Here is a 17,530-nt window from a genome sequence, read left to right as displayed (position 1 = left end):
TGGATGGAGACAGGGGTCACACTGACAGCTTCAATAACTGCAAATTTTATGTGCAAGCATAAAAAAATACATGTTATTGCTATCAGGGGCAATAAATAAATTAGTTATACAAATAATAACAGTTAAATAATCCATTTTTTTTGTCCCCCTTAAAACTAGGGATGCACAGAATCCACCATTTTGGATTTGGTTGAAGCCCCGCATCCTTCGCAAAAGATTCTGTGAAATACCGAACCAAATCCTATATGCATATGCAAATTAGGGGTGGTAAAGGGGAAACCAATTTTACTTCCTTGTTTTGTGACAAAAAGTCACATGATTTCCCTCTCGCCCCTAATATGCAGAAGGATTCGGCCGAATCTGAATCCTCATGAAAAAGGCCTGAATCCTGGATTTGGTGCATCCCTACTTAAAATGTGTACATATAAAGTAGCATGCCCTTCTCAAGTGCGTTTTATCAAGCACTGCACACATTCCTGAAAGGGGATTATTGTTTACAAATGCTAATTTGCTTGTCATTTAGCAATATTTATCAGTCAGGAAAATGCACTTACAGCATTGGTTGGAGGTGAATGAATGGGCAATATTGAGTGCTTCGTCCACTATTTTATGAGTGTCATTGCTCTACAGCAGGGGTCCCCAATCTTTTTTTTTTTTTTTAAGCTGTTTGTCACATTCAAATGTTGAAAAAAAATTGGGGAGCAAAACAAGCATGAAAAAAGTCCCTGGGCTGTGATTGACTATTTTTAGTCCCTGTGTGGACTGACAGCCTACAGGAGACTGTTTGGCAGTACATCTGGTTTTTATACAACCGAAACTTGTATCCAAGCCTAGGATTGTAAAAGAAGATGCTTTGAGGCCACTGGAGGCAACATTCAATGGGCTGGTGGTGAGCAACATCGGGATTAACTCAAAAACAGCTGGGGTGAGCAAGCTGCAAATCCTCTGGGCTGTACCTGCTATAGTTCTCACCAGATAAAGCAGCACAGCAGTATCTGCCCAAAACGATGACCAGCTGTAATTGTTCAATGATCTAATCACAGATATGAAACGAGTTGAAGCAAAACTCCATATGAATGTGACAGCTAGAGCCGCCCCACCCCGCACAGACACAGCCCACCCCGTAACATTCAGATGGACTCACCTTATTAAATAGATGTGTTTACGTATAGACGAGCGAAGCGATCGCTTTTCTTACTATAGGGCTAAAATCACCAATTTTCCCAAGTCCCTTTCCGTGAAACCTATGGAGCCATTTTTGTTTTTCCCGCCGAAGTCAGTGACTCGAACACCGTCCTGGCGCTTCGAATTCCTCCAATCAGTCGCAGCAGTAGAGAGCATGAACATGGCCGCGAATAGGTGTGAGAGGAGCAAGATGTCCAACTTCCGCGCTAGAGCGAGGTCCACGTCGCCATCTTTGTTTTGGGCAATTTCTTCCATTCACACTGATTTCAAGCGATTGCTTCCTTGTTTTTTTTTGTGGCGCTGAAGGGTTAATGGTTTAATTTACGTGCGCATGTGCGGTGACAGAAGCAAGAGGCAGATGCCAGTGGACATGCTCAGACTGTCCACGTTGTGACTCACCCAGACAGCAGCAACATACCGGCGGAAAGAAAAAAATGGGGGAGCATCGTTTGGCACGGTCCGCCTTTTTGTGGGGGCTGAGTGGAATCTACCTGTTTGCGTTTGTATCTCTCTATGTCCAGATTCCAGGTATACGCACGCTGTTTGTCCTCCTTTTCTCAATGAGCTGCCGACACGTTATCACTACACGTTTCCTTCATGATTCCCTCCAAGTTGTGCAGAATTTTCCGTTCCAGGACAGGCAATTCCCACGCACTTTAGCGCCTGCCAAGACTTGTCAGGGCGGACATTTCTGAGGTTGGAGTGGGAAATGGTGATTAGCCTTTGAGCAATGTATACGTGTTTTTATTCATAGCCAAATATTCCTGGCCCTACTCTCTCTCTCTCCCCTTTCTTTTTGTTTTTAATGCAGTTGTGTTATCCAATCAGTGCAGCGCAGTGTATGTGTGTTATTTAATGCTAATAAAATCCTCACAGCATTCATTTATGTGTGGCTTTTACTCACAAACACATGTACCAATTGTCAGCCTTCCCCTTTGTGACAGATGGCAGAACAATGTTGTGCCTGAGCAATTTAGACAGGGTTTGGAAACCTAAAAAAAAAAATATTTTGCCAAATGGAATAAAATATAAAAGAATATGTATTAATTGCATTTTTAATTATTTATTAGTTAATTAATGCAAACAACTTGAGCATCACTGATTTTAATCTCTTTACCTGTGTTTCTTAATACAACGCTCCTTTAATATTTTGGATCCTTAGGTCTGTATGGACGTGAAGGCATCCTTCCTGCCTGGAAGATGTTGCGCTTTACTGGTAAAGGGTTTTGGGAGCAGATGAAAGATTCCCCTTCGTTACTCTGGTTTGGCCCTCGCCTGGGACTGGATACAGAAATGACCATGGAACTGATCTGCTTGCTTGGGGCTCTTCTGTCTCTGGGAGCACTACTTTTCAGCTGCTTACGGGACAGTCTGGTCTTCCTGCTACTCTGGGTATTCTACCTCTCTTTGTATCAGGTACATGCACATTCCTTCTACAAATCAAGTGTGGCTGCTGGCTTGTGATGTTTTTCTGCACTTGGTTCAGAATGTTACATATGTTACAGAACAATCAGGAATGACATTGTTACATTGTTTTTAAGTAACTGGAGCAAAGGGTCCTTGTTAACAACCCTGCAAGGCTACTACCTTATTTTTTGTTAGTTTTGAAACAGGTTAAAATTTGCCATGTAGGAGCTGGCCTTTGTGTTAGCCAGCTAATTCACTAAAAAGCTGAATAGGTTGGTTAATGGACAGTATATTAGGACATTGTCAGTTCTCCCTTATTTTTAAATCCTATTTTATATTTTACATTTTTAGCCCTTTTATATTGCCCAACATTAAAGGGGTAGTATCAATAGCTTTTTCTTTAGCTGCTCTCCTGATTGGGATTCTAGCATTCCAGAATATTAGGGTCCAGTTTACCCTAGCAGCCAGGGAGTGGTGTGAATAAAAGTCTTGAAGATTAATAGGAGAGGGCCTGAATAAAAAGCAGTGGCATAACCACTGAGGAAGCAGACCCTGCGGGGCCGGGGGAAAAGGAGGCCTGCTTCCTCGTCTATAGTGTCCATATCCCCCTCCCCGTCGCTCTTTTTCTTCGTCTTCCAATTGACGCACCTGTGTTGTGCAAACTTGTGGTGGGGGTTGCCAATCGGAGTTGGTTGTGGGCAGAAGTGGCAGTGCGGGCCGGGCCCTCCAAAAGTTTTTCTAGCAGGGAGGGGCTGGCAAGCTGGTTACGCTCCTGATAAAAATAATAGTACAAATTAGTAGAAAGTAGCAATAAACAAAAAACATTTTTTAAACACTTTCCTGTAATACTTAACCTCTTGAAGACGTATAGAGGTACTGTCTCTTTAATATTTTTTTGATCTGTTTTTTCTTACAATTTTTTGATTGGTTGTCTTGTGTATAAATGCTCATATCCTTTGATTGTCATTTGAGCCCATGACTAAGCACCCTGAGGGGTGCGAAACGTGTAGGGTGGATGGAGATGCATTGCAGCTATATTATTATATTACTAACTTTTCTACTAATAAATATATTTTTTTAACTGAATATCTCTGGTTCTGTGGATCCGTTTGAGTGTCGGTCAGCTCTGCTTCCTTATTCTCTAACAATAAAACTGAACCCTTACAAAGCAATAGCTTGTTAGCTACTGGGGTCAGAACATATAGACAAATAATATAGACACTATTAAAAAATGTAGACCAGTCGAAAAGGTGCCATATTATAACATACTAAAAGTTAACTTGAACGAACCACGCCTTTAAAGGGATTCTTTCATCGGAAAACATGTTGTTATTTTCAAAACGCATCAGTTAATAGTGCTGCTCCAGCAGAATTCTGCACTTAAATCCATTTCTCAAAAGAGCAAACAGATTTTTTTTATATTCAATTTTGAAATCTGACATGGGACTAGACATTTTGTCAATTTCCCAGCTGCCCCTGGTCATGTGACTTGTGCCTGCACTTTAGGAGAGAAATGCTTTCTGGCAGGCTGCTGTTTTTCCTTCTCAATGTAACTGAATGTGTCTCAGTGGGACATGGGTTTTTACTATTGAGTGTTGTTCTTAGATCTACCAGGCAGCTGTTATCTTGTGTTAGGGAGTTGTTATCTGGTTACCTTTCCATTGTTCTTTTGTTTGGCTGCTGGGGGGGAAAAGGGAGGGGGGTGATATCACTCCAACTTGCAGTACAGCACTAAAGAGTGATTGAAGTTTATCAGAGCACAAGTCACATGACTTGGGACAGCTGGGAAATTGACAAAATGTATAGGCCCATGTCAGATTTCAAAATTGAATATAAAAAAATCTGTTTGCTGTTTTGAGAAATGGATTTCAGTGCAGAATTCTGCTGGAGCAGCACTATTAACTGATTTATTTTGAATTTTTTTTTTCCCATTACAGTATCCCTTTAAGGTAATATACCTAGTATCCTTTTACAGTAGGAATTCTCAATATATTCCAGTTGGAATTGGCACATTCCAGTAGTTTGTGTCCACACAGCTAAAGCCAAAACCTTTAAAGCTGTAAACAATAAAATGTTTTTTAAAAAAAAAAATCTACAAAATATTTACTCATATTTGAATATGCAAATTATGCTTTCAATTTGGTAAGGGTAAGTCATTGTACCGTTTTTTGTGTTTTTGACCTGTTCAAATGTAGTAAGATGACAATACTGAGCACAGGGCATACAGCTCAAATGTAATGAATGCACAGTAATGCTATTTTTATTTGCAGGTTGGGCAAGTCTTTCTCTACTTCCAGTGGTAAGTTCTTTCATAAATATATGAATGATATAGCATGGAAATATCAATTCATTTCTATTAGGTGTCTGCTGTCTTTAATTAGCGTTATGCGTTATGCTAATTAGTGTTTAATGAAACCCTTTTAACCTATAGAAAACTGACATAGCCGCTTAGTGAAAGCAACAGTATAGAAGGGACAGGAGTGACTGATTACTGTGGGAGTGGTGATACATTTTAGATATGGCATAAGATTCCCTTTATATGGATGCTGTTAGCAATCATTATGTCATTCTACACGATCTACAAACCTTGGCATGTGAATTACTTTATGTGGACCCTAAGAAGGGTCTGGGTGACTAAATAAGTACATGTGCTTACATTTCTTAAGTATGTTGACTATATGTCCTGAGTATGCAGCACTGGTAGTCATAGCAAGTTTTTTTCCATTTTTATTGTGGAATGTTCACCTTTAACTGGCTTTTTTTGTATGGTGTAGACAACAAAATTCCAAGATAAGTTATTGTTTTTTTGTTTCTTTTATGTGTATATTCATTTATACTATTATTTAGCTTTTCCTTCAGTAGCCCTCTGTTTTTTTAATTTCAGATGCTATCTGGTTGCTAGGGTTCAGTTTACCATAGCAATCAGTCAGTTGTTTGAATGAGGCTGAAAGATAAATAGATAAAAGCAGCAATAAAAATTCAGTTGTAGCCTCATAGAACCAGACTCCGTGACACCCATTTTAAGCCTGGAAAGAGGCAGACAGAAGAAGACCAATCATTGAAGAAAAAAAAAAAACTTGAGAATTTAACAAAAACCTCAAAGAACAGTTGCTAAGAATTGGTCTACCTATAATATACTAAAAGTTAACTTAAATGCTACACCTTTAAGCCATCTTAATATATTATACAATTACTCTTTTGGGTATAATTGTATTTTGCATATGTTTACAATTGTGTGTGTATGTATGTATACCATTATTTGTAAAGTGCTGTTAAGGAGCTGCAGCGCAGTACAATGCATAAAAGTACAATATATAAAAGTACACACAGAGAGAACAAGTCGTTTAATAAATATAATAAATATACACAGTACACAGAGCTCATATAAGGACACAGAGCTATGTAGGAAGTAGGAAGTAGGCCCCTTAGAGCTTACAGTCTAAAATCTGCATTTCCAGTATTTTCCAATAATAATGAGAATATATATATATATATATATATATATATATATATATATATATATATATATATATATATATATATATATATATATATATATATATATATATATATATATTTATTTATTTCCTTAGTAGCTAGAGGTATGGAGGCTGTCAAAAGACCTACTTAGGCACAGCCAGCAACCGTGTTAAATCTGCAGTAGTTAATGAGCTTATATTAGCAGTTTGTTGCACAAATCCCAACATAATAGCAACATTTCAATTCAGTATGCCACAGGCACTTTTGTCAGCCTACATAGTCTTACCAGTTGATACAATTTATAGCCTGTCTAATCTTCTGTAACAATGTAAAAATATGATACAAATGAACACATCCAAATATAATATTAAATACATTGTAACATCCAATAAAAAAAAAGTCTACCTATTGGTAGGAGATTATCTTCCCTGTAGTATAGATCTGTAATCTTCTTACTGGTATTTTTTGTAGATAAGGGGAATTGTAGAGCAGTAGCATCTGTCATATGGTTGTGATAAGATATGATAAGATACTCGTATGACTGAGTCATAGATAATAGAATCCATTGCTAAATCAAAATCAGGCCATTCCTGAAAAGTTTTACATTTCAATAAACCTGTGACATAAAATAACTGTTTTGATTGTGAATGCAGATTTAGGAATCAACTTAAAAGCTTGCAACATTGAAAGTGACAATGATGTTAAGCGCTTATTATGCATTTGGCACAGGGACAGCCTACTCCTAGAGACTGGTTTCCTGGCAATTCTGGTGGCACCTCTGCATGCAATGCGCTGGAAAACATCAGTCTGGAGTGCTCATGATGGTGTCACTTTCTGGCTCACCCGGTGGCTTCTTTTCAGGCTCATGTTTGCATCAGGAGTTGTAAAACTAACTAGCCGTTGCCCTACGTGGTGGGGACTCACAGGTAAGAACAAGTTTATGCATATGTTATTTCAGTGTGTCTGTAAGTCAAGAGTTCCAAAAACTAAACGTTATTATTGCCCTAAATGAGGACAATGGCATGCCCAGCATTTTGATCAAAGCTCATTGTTGTGGCAATCAAAACATGCTATTCAAGTAGTCGTAGCTAGTACCAGCAAGATGCAGTGATTTACTTTAAACTGAGTGGCATGTTTTCTGAGTTGAGTAGAATCATGTGTTCCATGGATATAAAGCCTAAAGCTAGTCATACATACAGGGATCCGCTAGTGTGGCCACCTTGAGGTGGGTGATATCGGGCTGATCTGATCGTGGGCACTAGGGCTCAACAATCACATCACAACGAGGAGAATATCGGCGGTCGGATAAAGGAACGCATCATTGAACTGGCGCAGTTCTCGTTCCAAGGAATTTTTAAACCTGCCTGAGCAACATATGTCCGATGTAATCTGTCAGCATCTTATATCTGTCCATGTTTGGGGGCCTTAAAGGAAAACTATACCCCCAAGCAATGTAGTTCTCTATAAAAATATATTGCATACAACAGCTCATATGTAAAATCCTGCGTCATGTAAATAAACCATTTTCATAATAATATACTTTTTAGTAGTATGTGCCATTTGGTAATCATAAATAGAAAATAGCCATTTAAAGAATCCCCTGGGATCATACGATTCACGATTCACACACAAACAAACTATACATGTTACGTCACATGAGCCAATCGACAGACAGAGTTGTGTCTTTTGCTTCCACACTTCTTCCTGTTAGAGTTGTAGTATTTCTGGTCAGGTAATCTCTCTCTGAGGCAGCACACAGACCATCACAAATGATGGTTTAAGGCAAGAGATGAAGAAGGGCAATATTTACCTAAATGTACTGTATATTCCAGTTTGGTAAGATTCCGCTTAATATGTTGTAAACTATCTGTTGCTTATGTATTCATTTTGGGGGTATAGTTTTCCTTTAAGGCACAAGAGGCATAAAAACTCATAGCATTAAATTAATACTTGTCATTCATATTTCAGCCTAAAAATGCCTACTTGTTTTCAGTCTAAAAAGCAACTGCTGGCAGTTTCTTTTCCCTCCATGTATATCTCGAATATCTAGTGTACCTGTACCTTTTTTTTGTTTTCTACCAGCTCTCACATACCATTATGAAACTCAATGCATTCCAAATCCAGCTGCATGGTATGCTCATCAGCTTCCTGTTTGGCTCCAGAAGTTTTCAGTAGTAGCTACATTTTTCATTGAAATTGGTGTCCCATGGCTGTTTTTCTTGCCTTTCCGCAGACTTCGCCTCTTCTCATTTTACTCTCAGGTAATACATAAGCTTCTAATTATTCTTGAAGCATCCATGATTTAAAAACTGCAGACCCTGAATTTATGAAATTATTCTAACTAATGTGTATGGTAGTATCTAGCTTTGGTTATATTTTTATTTAACTGTGGTTTGCGTTTTTGTATTGTGTTCATTTAACCTTCTAATGTTCATGCATTTCTGAAGAAATCATAATTGTTGGGGGTTGCCATACTTTCGAGTGTGTGTATATATAACATGCACCTGGCATTTGTCCTAGCTAATGTTTATTATTAAATTAACTTAGGTTCTGAAATATATGCTCTGCCCTACGTTTTTTTTGGTTCCGTAAATTTTGCTTATTAACCCAAAAGGCCTGTTTATTTTTACCCTAGGTTCTCCTTCAGATCCTTATTATAATCACAGGAAATTACAATTTTTTTAACCTACTGACTATAGTTCTGTGCTGTTCTATGCTTGATGATCAACACATTGCATTTTTCCAACGGCATAAAAAAACTCAACATAAAGGAGGTAATCTTTTGATCTAATATCTTTTGCCATAAACCAGTTTTTAGGCTAGTGCCACATGGGAGCTGAAATGAGCTGGATAAAATATACACTCAAATTTGTGCCTCTAAGGCAGAAGCCTTCTCTTCTTTACACATCCGGAATCATTGTGTCAGCTCCGGCCCGAACACACAAAAATGCAAAGACGTGTGTTTCTTACAAAAATCAGCCAAGTGTGTTAGCCCCAGAGCAGGCTGATTTCAGCCCCCGTATTGCTCTAGCCTTAGTGTTAAATGCAAGGTATCTTTTTTTTTTTTTTTTTTTTTTTTTTAACTGTTTCCTTTGTAACCATCTCCTCATACTTGATTGATATGTAATTATGGATTTGTCTGCTCTGTCTGGTGGGAGCCAATCAAGGCAAGTGCTTGTAATATTACAAACTTGGCTCCCACTTGACGAAGCAGACAGCATGGCCAACAGCTATATTAATTTGACTTTCAAAAGTCACCATATGATACGACATTCTCTTTATATCATATTTGACCTGTTCTTGTGCCTGTGCTGCTTGTTAATAAATTTGCGACAACATTTTATTCATCACTAAATTTGTTTTCCTTAATACCAATGTCTCAGATCTGCTTCTCAACTTCTCTGTTTTTATTGTTGCAGCTCATGTTCATTCTAGAACATTTTACACATGCTTTTTCCTTTATATCATCTGTAGTGATTTTATTTCTGTGTCTTTAGGCATAGCAACCTCTGCTTTCTCCCTACGTTCTCTCGTATCGCTTCTGGAAATACCTATATTTGGGTTGCTTGTTTTCTGGACAGTCAAGTATTTTGATCTTCAGATAAACTGGGACAAGCATTCTTTGGAATCAAGAACAGGTGAGTGTACAGTAATATGACTGTATTCGTATATCTGAGAAATATAATTACCTAGATGTGTTGTTTGGTTTGTCATTTGAGGCAAAAAATCTCAAATGCCTGTGAAATCTCCTTTACTGCTGGTTGCCATACACTTCTGTCACAAGAAGCCCAAGCTGTGGCTGGTATTTGTCCACACACACACAAAGTGCAATTAAGCTCAATTGCCATGGTTTTTTTTCCAATAATGAGGCATTTTATTCCACAATGCAAGCGCAATTGTGGTTGCAGGCAAGTGATGCGCCTGATGCAGCTGCTCTACACCTGACACAATTGCATTTGATTTGCCAAAAGTTATGTAACTGCATATGCACTTTGTTGGTTATCAAGCATTGCTGTGTTGAATATTTAAGCATTCTGTCTGGCATTATTTCCAGTGTTTGACGTGCAAGTGATGAGCCATATACTTTAGGTGCACTCAACTATTGCACTGCACCTTTTAACACAAGGAGCAAAGAGTACCCTGGAGCCACCAGGAGATGGTGCTAGCTCCAGGGTTACCTTGCTTCAATAGGCTCCTCAGCACCCAATTCAGAATTGAAGGTAGAAAAGGCTTGACTAGCGCAGAGAGTAACTATACCGAAGTGCAAAGAGGCCATTTTTTGTTATTTAGCATTTTATTCAGCAGTTTTCTAATTTGCAGTTTCAGCAATCTGGTTGTTAGGGTCCAAATTATCCTAGCAAGCATGCATTCATTTGAATAAGACACTGGAATATGAATAAGAGACGGCTTGCATAGAAAGACGAGTAATAAAAAGTAGCAATAACAATAAATGTGTAGTCTTACAGAGCATTTGTTTTTAGATGGGGTCGTGACCCTCCCATTTGAGAGCTGAAAAGAGAAGAAGGCAAATAATTATTTACTATAAAAAAGTAAAATGTAAAAAACTAGTGCATGTTGACCTAAGGGCAGGTTTTTGACTTCAGGAGCAAACACTGGCTAACCGTGCCATGGTCACATTCGAACCTAAGATAATCACTGTGCTGTTCACTATTAACCTGAAACATTATTTTCTTTCTCTTTTAGCATTTACTTACCATGACTTCCAACAGTGGCTACGTACAATCACTTTTCCCTCTATTTGGATTGCTGCAGCATCATTGGGATGGGAGATTCTTAAAGGCATGTACAGGTGAGTTATCCTCCCAGCATTACTTCAGCAGCTATGTTTTTCTTATCTTTGCCCAATTTGTATCAAGCAATTTAGTCTATGCAATTGGATGCTTATTTAAAACACTCCTTTCTCTTTTAGAAGTGCCTCGGTGAGAGGTTTCTTCTGGAAGCTATGGTCTACCTTGCAATGGGTAATGTTCTCGTGTGCTGCAGCTGCCATGTTTACAATCAGCCTGGTAAGAAAGAAGAGGTTATTTTAATTTCCTGCTTCATCTGTTTTTAATGCTGCAAAGGGCTTTTTTAAGACATTAGAAAAATATTAGAGATGTCTCTAGAGTTGAAGAATGTATATTGTGTAATAAGTTATTTTGGTACAACAGATGTTTTTCAGGTTAAACATTCTTAATTTATGTAATGCCAATCCTCACCAGGTGCTGTCCCCAGCCCCCCTGCATTTTCAGGACCTGTCTAATTTAAGATTTGGCTGCCATGTTTGTTCTTTAAATGCTTTCTTCCGTCCTTTGTGCCACAGGTCTACTATGTCTCTTTTTGTCCCATTTGTTAATCTATGTGGCTGTTAGGTGCCATACACATACATGGATTTTGAGTCGAACGGTCAGCTGTGGCCAGAGGTACACCAGATGTTTAATACAGTGGATCGCTACCAGTTGGTGAATTCTTATGGTCTCTTCCGAAGAATGACTGGAGTTGGAGGGCGTCCCGAGGTTGTTGTTGAAGGAAGTTTTGACAGAGAAACCTGGACGGTAAATAGCACAGAGAGGATTTTCCACTTTCTGAGTTGCATTGTGTTTGCAGCTTTTAAATATTCAATTTTATTGGATCTTGTCTATCCATGCAGTATTAAAATGGAGCCCAAGAGAGAAACACATGGCATCTGTACTGCTTTCCTGCAATTTACCTTGTTGAAGATAATAAAATGTACAATCACAGGGAAAAAATAAGTTATTTTCCTATGTGGGAGGCTTCTGAAGTCAAAACCATGCCTTATTCAGCTGTCCAGTTATTTTTTTGGTGCGCTGAGCTAATAATAAAAAGGTTCATGGAAACCCACTTAAGCATATGATTTTGCTTTTATTATTTTATTTGTGTATGGTTGTTTTTATGTTTTTGTATTCCCTCCTTCAGCTATATTATAAATTAGGTTTAGTTTTGTGGCTGCATAAGATGTTTCTTTTACAAATTTTGTTTAAACCATAGAGCAGCTGCTCGCAGCTCAGAACAGCTCTGCTATATCTGGAAGTGCCTGCATTGTTCTATTGGGTCATGTTGGTGAGCTGACATTGTCCCGTTTACAAGACGTATAAGGAACATTTCTTGTCTGTTAACATGTCCATCTTCTTTTTTCTGTTCTACAACCATAGGAGATCGAGTTTATGTATAAGCCAGGAAATATCAGCACAATACCTACAGTGATCGTTCCTCACCAGCCACGTCTTGATTGGCAGATGTGGTTTGCTGCCCTTTCACACCATTCCCATAGTACGTGGTTTGCTAGCTTTGTTTACCGGCTCTTGCAGGGAAATAAGGATGGTAAGCAGACCCAATTCATTTTGTTATGCAAATACAGCTTGTAGTACCCTGAATTCCATTTTATGATTGTGGGCAGCAAAATATATGCAGTGTCCAAAATCTGGCATGTATAGCCTTATAAGCTTTTTGTACAGTGTTGAGATGCCAGACATCAAGAGACGTTAGATTTAGACTATTGTGCCCTTAATGTTTTGCAGTGATTTAAAATTGCATTACTTCATATCTATATTGAATAACAGATAAGATGGCAGTGCATATTATAAAATTGTGTGCCAACGTGTTTCCTTTCAAACAGAGGTAACTATATCTGAACATGTTTATCCATACTTAGGTCTTGCACTGAAATGCTTTTTCCTGCTTCATTGTGCAAAGTACAGGTAGCACCTTGAGAGAAATGCCTAAAGTACATTTAACATTGATAGGTTGACCTTCACTCAGATGCTTGCTTGATTGTTGTGATTTAGAAAAGGACTGAACATCATACTTGTACAGACAGGTATCTTATATTGGGGATATTAAACAGATTAAATGGCTGTTTCTTTAACTTAAGTTTTGTCACTTTGCTTGCTGGCAGAAGGCAGATAGGCCTTGTAAGTGATAAGTGAAACGCAGCTCAGCAAAAGCCAGAATAATCCTTTGTTTAAGACCTGCTCTTTTCTCTCCTTCTCACCCCACCCACATTGTTCACATCTATTCATTTTGGTTGGTATTTAAAGATTTCTTATTTTTTTATTGTTTGCAGTGATACACCTGGTACAAAATGATGAGTCTCTTTATCCCTTCCATGCAAACCCTCCAACGTACATCAGAGCCCAGCAATATAAATACTGGTTCACAGAGGTTGATCAGTCAGGGTAAGCTTGGGAGCCAGTTAAATAAATAATGAAAAGTTTAAGCATTTTGTACTGTATATATGTTGTGTATGTAGAATCAAGGCTGTCCAACCAGAGGCCAAAGCTGTAATCATCTACTTTTGAATGGGCCCAGCCATCCCTAGGGTCCCATAGAGGTTTTTTGTAATGTCTGAGGTCTCTTTTATATTTGCTTGCTTAGTTTTAATTATTATGTTTCCTTCTCTCTTGTGTACATTTTCCTCTGTTGAATAGCAGCTTTCTATTACTTTCTGGGTCCTTCCTTTAATGTTAATATCTGCTTCATCTGGTTTCAGGCACATGCCCAAGAGCTGGTGGCGACGGCGCCATGTTGAGGAATTTTTTCCTGCTGTGTTTCTAGACGACCCTTTTCTGGACAATCTATTATCCCAGCATGGGCTCAAGGTTGGCAACCACTTTTTTCCTATGTATAATCATATCTCCCACAGATGCACAGTACATGGATTCATAATAAATTCGAATGCAAATAGCTATGCACCGAACCCTAATTTCTGGGTTCTGCCGGGTCCCCATTCACTGCACCAGGTGGAAATTGCAGATGGGTTGGCGGAAAAAGTTGGTGCACATGCAGTTACCAAATCTAGGATTAACTTCATCCCAGAATTCAAAATATGAACTTTCCACCGCTACACACACAGGTTTTTTTTATATAATTTTGTTAGTTCAGCATAAGAAATAGTAGAATGAGTATTACGATACCTCAGACAACAGAGATGAGGTTCCTTGGTCCCTACAGATGGCAGTTTATCTTGCTCTGAGCTGCCATAGCAAAGTGACAGAAGACTATAATACATTATGTGGAAATAGAAATGCAGCAAATCCATATAAAGTGTAATAACTGCTCGAAACGTACAACTTTGCATGTCCAGCAAAGAACCACTTCACCCCAATACATAGTCATATGAAAAAGTTTGGGATCCCCTCTTAATTCTAAGTTTTTGTGTATCATTGGCTGAGCTTTCAAAGTAGCAACTTCCTTTTAATATATAACATGCCTTATGAAAACAGTAGTATTTCAGCAGTGACAAAGTTTATTGGATTAACAGAAAATATGCAATATGCATCATAGCATAAATTTGGGCACCCCAACAAAGATATTACATCAATACTTAGTTGAGCCTCCTTTTGCAAATGTAACAGCCTCTAGACGCCTCCTATAGCCTTTAATGAGTCTGGTTTCTGGATGGTGGTATTTTTGACCATTCGTCCATACAAAATGTCTCCAGTTCAGTTAAATGTAATGGCTGCTGAGCATGGACAGCCTGCTTCAAATCATCCCATAGATTTTCGATGATATTCAAGTTGGGGGACTGTGACAGCCATTCCAGAATATTGTACTTCTCCCTCTGCATAAATGCCTTTGTAGATTTTGAAGTGTCATTTTCTTGTTGGAATATCCAACCCCTGCGTAACTTCAGCTTTGTAACTGGTGCTTGAACATTATCCTGAAGAATTTGTTGATATTGGGTTGAATTCATCCAACCCTTGACTTTAACAAGGGCCCCAGTCCCTGAACTAGCCACACAGCCCCACAGCATGATGGAACCTCCACCAAATTTAACAGTAGGTAGCAGGTGTTCTTCTTCCACCACGCAAAGGGCTTTTTGTTATGACTAAATAACAAAAATTTTGTCTCATCAGCTCAAAGCACTTTGTTCCAAAATTACTGTGGTTTAAATAAACTTTTGCAAACAACAAGAGACTCTGTTTGTGGCGTGAGTACAGAAAGGGCTTCTTTCTCATCACCCTGCCATACAGATGTTCTTTGTACAAATTTCGCTGAATTGTAGAATGATGTACAGATACACCATCTGCAGCAAGATGTTCTTGCAGGTCTTTGGGTTGTCTGTAACCCAATTGCAATAATATGCCGCTCCTGTATTCTTGGCCTTGCCAGGTTTTACAGCAACTGTGCCCTCTGAGATAGCTTTTTGTAGCCTTCCCCTAAACCATGATACTAAACAATCTTTTGTTTTCAGATCTTTTGAGAGTTGCTTTGAGGATCCCATGCTGTCACTCTTCAGAGGATAGTCAAAAGCACAACTTGCATTTGTCCACCTTAAATACCCTTTCTTATGATTGGACACACCTGCCTATGAAGTTCAAGGCTTTGGCCATACACGGGCAGATAAAACTGCCGATATCGGTCGTTTGGACCGATTTGACAGCTTATCTGCCCGTGTATGGGGGCTTCCGACGGGTCTTCCCGATCGATATCTGGCCACGATATCGATCGGGAAGGTTGGATTTTTACCCGACCGACCCGTCGGAGCCGCTTGGCGCATCGTAATTCGATCGTTCGGCCATACGGCCGAACGTTCGAATTACCCCCGATATAGCCACGCAGTTTAGTGGCATATCGGGGAAAGATCCGCTCGTTTGGCGATGTCGCCAAACGAGCGGATCTTGTAGTCTATGGCCACCTTAATGAGCTAATCCAACCAATTTGGTGTTACCAGTAATCAGTATTGAGCAGTTACATTCATTCAAATTAGCAGAATTACAAGGGTACCCACATTTTTGCACAGCCAGTTTTTCACATTTGATTTAATTTCATACAACTGAATGCTGCTTCACTAAAAATTTTGTTCAGAAAATACCCCAGTACTCAGATGTTCCTGGGAAATAAAAGACATACCACTGTTATCTTTTTGTTGTTGAAAGTGGAGTAAATTATTATGCAGGATGAGAGGGGTTCCCAAACTTTTTCATATGACTATGTATATACCATACAAGATAACCTATAAAATACAATTAGTGCTCATTAATATCTGGTGTGGATATCCGGGTTTTGGCCCTCTATTCCCCCTTTTCAAGCACAATTCAATGAATAGGGAATAAACATACTTGTTGCCTATTTTTTAAATGCAAAAAAATATTTCTTGCAACTGGGCAAATGGAAATTTCAGTACAACCCCTGTTTAATTCATGTTCAAAAGGGGGTATACTGTCCCTATAACTTGTGTGCCATATGTTAAGTCAGACTACAGAGAATTTGTTTACTACGAGTAGCTAAATGAAGCCAGTCTGTGTGTATTAAGTGGTTTCACAGGGTCTGTCTGTGGCACTTTAACCTTATTATTCAATATAAATCAATCTCAATATAAATGAGTTGGCTTTGAGCTCTGTCGTCAACCAAAATGTGCCTGCTGTAGATACAGTATATGTGAAAACTCTCTATCTTTTAAACAATTGCTTAAAATTTAGCACATCTATCCCTTCTCTTCTAGGATAAGCCCCCAGCTCGCCGCTCATTGGATGCTCCAATTCCATTTGTCTTGAAGCTGATCCGAGATTTTCTGCATCCTTTACCGGCTCCTCTGCTGCTGCACAGTTTTATTTTTGGAATTTTTACTATTTACTTTCTACAGGCTATGTTTGGTGGTGTCTCAAGGCCAAGTGTTGCCAAACAAAGGCACAGCAAGCCACCAAATGAGAAGAAAAAGCAGAAGCCAAACAGTGGTCAAGGAGAGTCTGCATCTTCAAAATCTTCGGGACATGGGACAGACACAGTGCGCAGAAATAAAAAAAATGAAAAGAGTTAATGTTTTGACAATAGAATTAAAGCCCTTTCCTCTGTCCAAAAATCATGGGGATAAGAATCCGGTTAAATTAAATTATGTTTTAAATATGTTCCCACCTACTTGATTTTTTAATAATTCATGCTGTTAAATTTAATAATGCCCCTAAAAGCTGTCAGTCTCTTCACTTTGAAAGAGCAGGTCCCCTTTTGCAGTGAAGTAATAATTAACTTATTCCAGGGCCCCTGTGTACTATGTGTACTATAAACTTTGGGCTAAATGAAAAAAAAACATTTTATATGTATACTAATAATAATAATGAAATGAAAATGCTCATCCCCTGTTAAGGACGGTCTTGTATAAGGGTTTTTTTTTTTACATTTTTTAATTACAAATTGTCCTGTGTTTTGCTTTTCTCATAAATTCTTTATAGCAGATTATCAGAATGTGCCTTGTTAGAGGATCAGAGATGTATTCCTCCTACCTGGATCCACAGTTGCCTTATACTGTAGCTCTTTTCTGGGCTATGCCAGATCTTTTCTGGCCAATATCTTATCCATCTTTTAAAAATGGAAATAACTGTTACACATCCCTGCAATGCTTGTTCACTCATCAGCCTGTGGTTATATGCACTCATCTGTGGTTATATGCAAGTTTGTGCACAGCTAAACGTGATGATTTTGTAATAAATATTTGTTTGCA

At 38.6% G+C, this 17,530-nt stretch overlaps 1 protein-coding gene across 1 annotated transcript; it reads left to right on the top strand.

The window, feature by feature from the left end:
* Positions 1-1,591: 1,591 nt before the first annotated feature.
* On the top strand, positions 1,592-17,530 carry lmf2.L (lipase maturation factor 2 L homeolog; the record flags this gene model as incomplete). Its single annotated transcript, NM_001086210.1, is given in 14 exon segments — positions 1,592-1,713; positions 2,348-2,601; positions 4,863-4,891; positions 6,802-6,998; positions 8,155-8,333; positions 8,708-8,846; positions 9,570-9,710; positions 10,777-10,882; positions 11,003-11,099; positions 11,445-11,627; positions 12,246-12,414; positions 13,157-13,268; positions 13,583-13,691; positions 16,538-17,530. Coding segments are annotated over 14 exon segments (2,124 nt in total). The 3' UTR covers positions 16,853-17,530.

The sequence above is a fragment of the Xenopus laevis genome, chromosome 3L, assembly GCF_017654675.1.
Source record: "Xenopus laevis strain J_2021 chromosome 3L, Xenopus_laevis_v10.1, whole genome shotgun sequence".
Classification (NCBI taxonomy): domain Eukaryota; kingdom Metazoa; phylum Chordata; class Amphibia; order Anura; family Pipidae; genus Xenopus; species Xenopus laevis.
The sequence above is the reverse complement of the archived record's forward strand: the minus strand, read 5'-3'. Positions and strand labels throughout refer to the sequence as shown.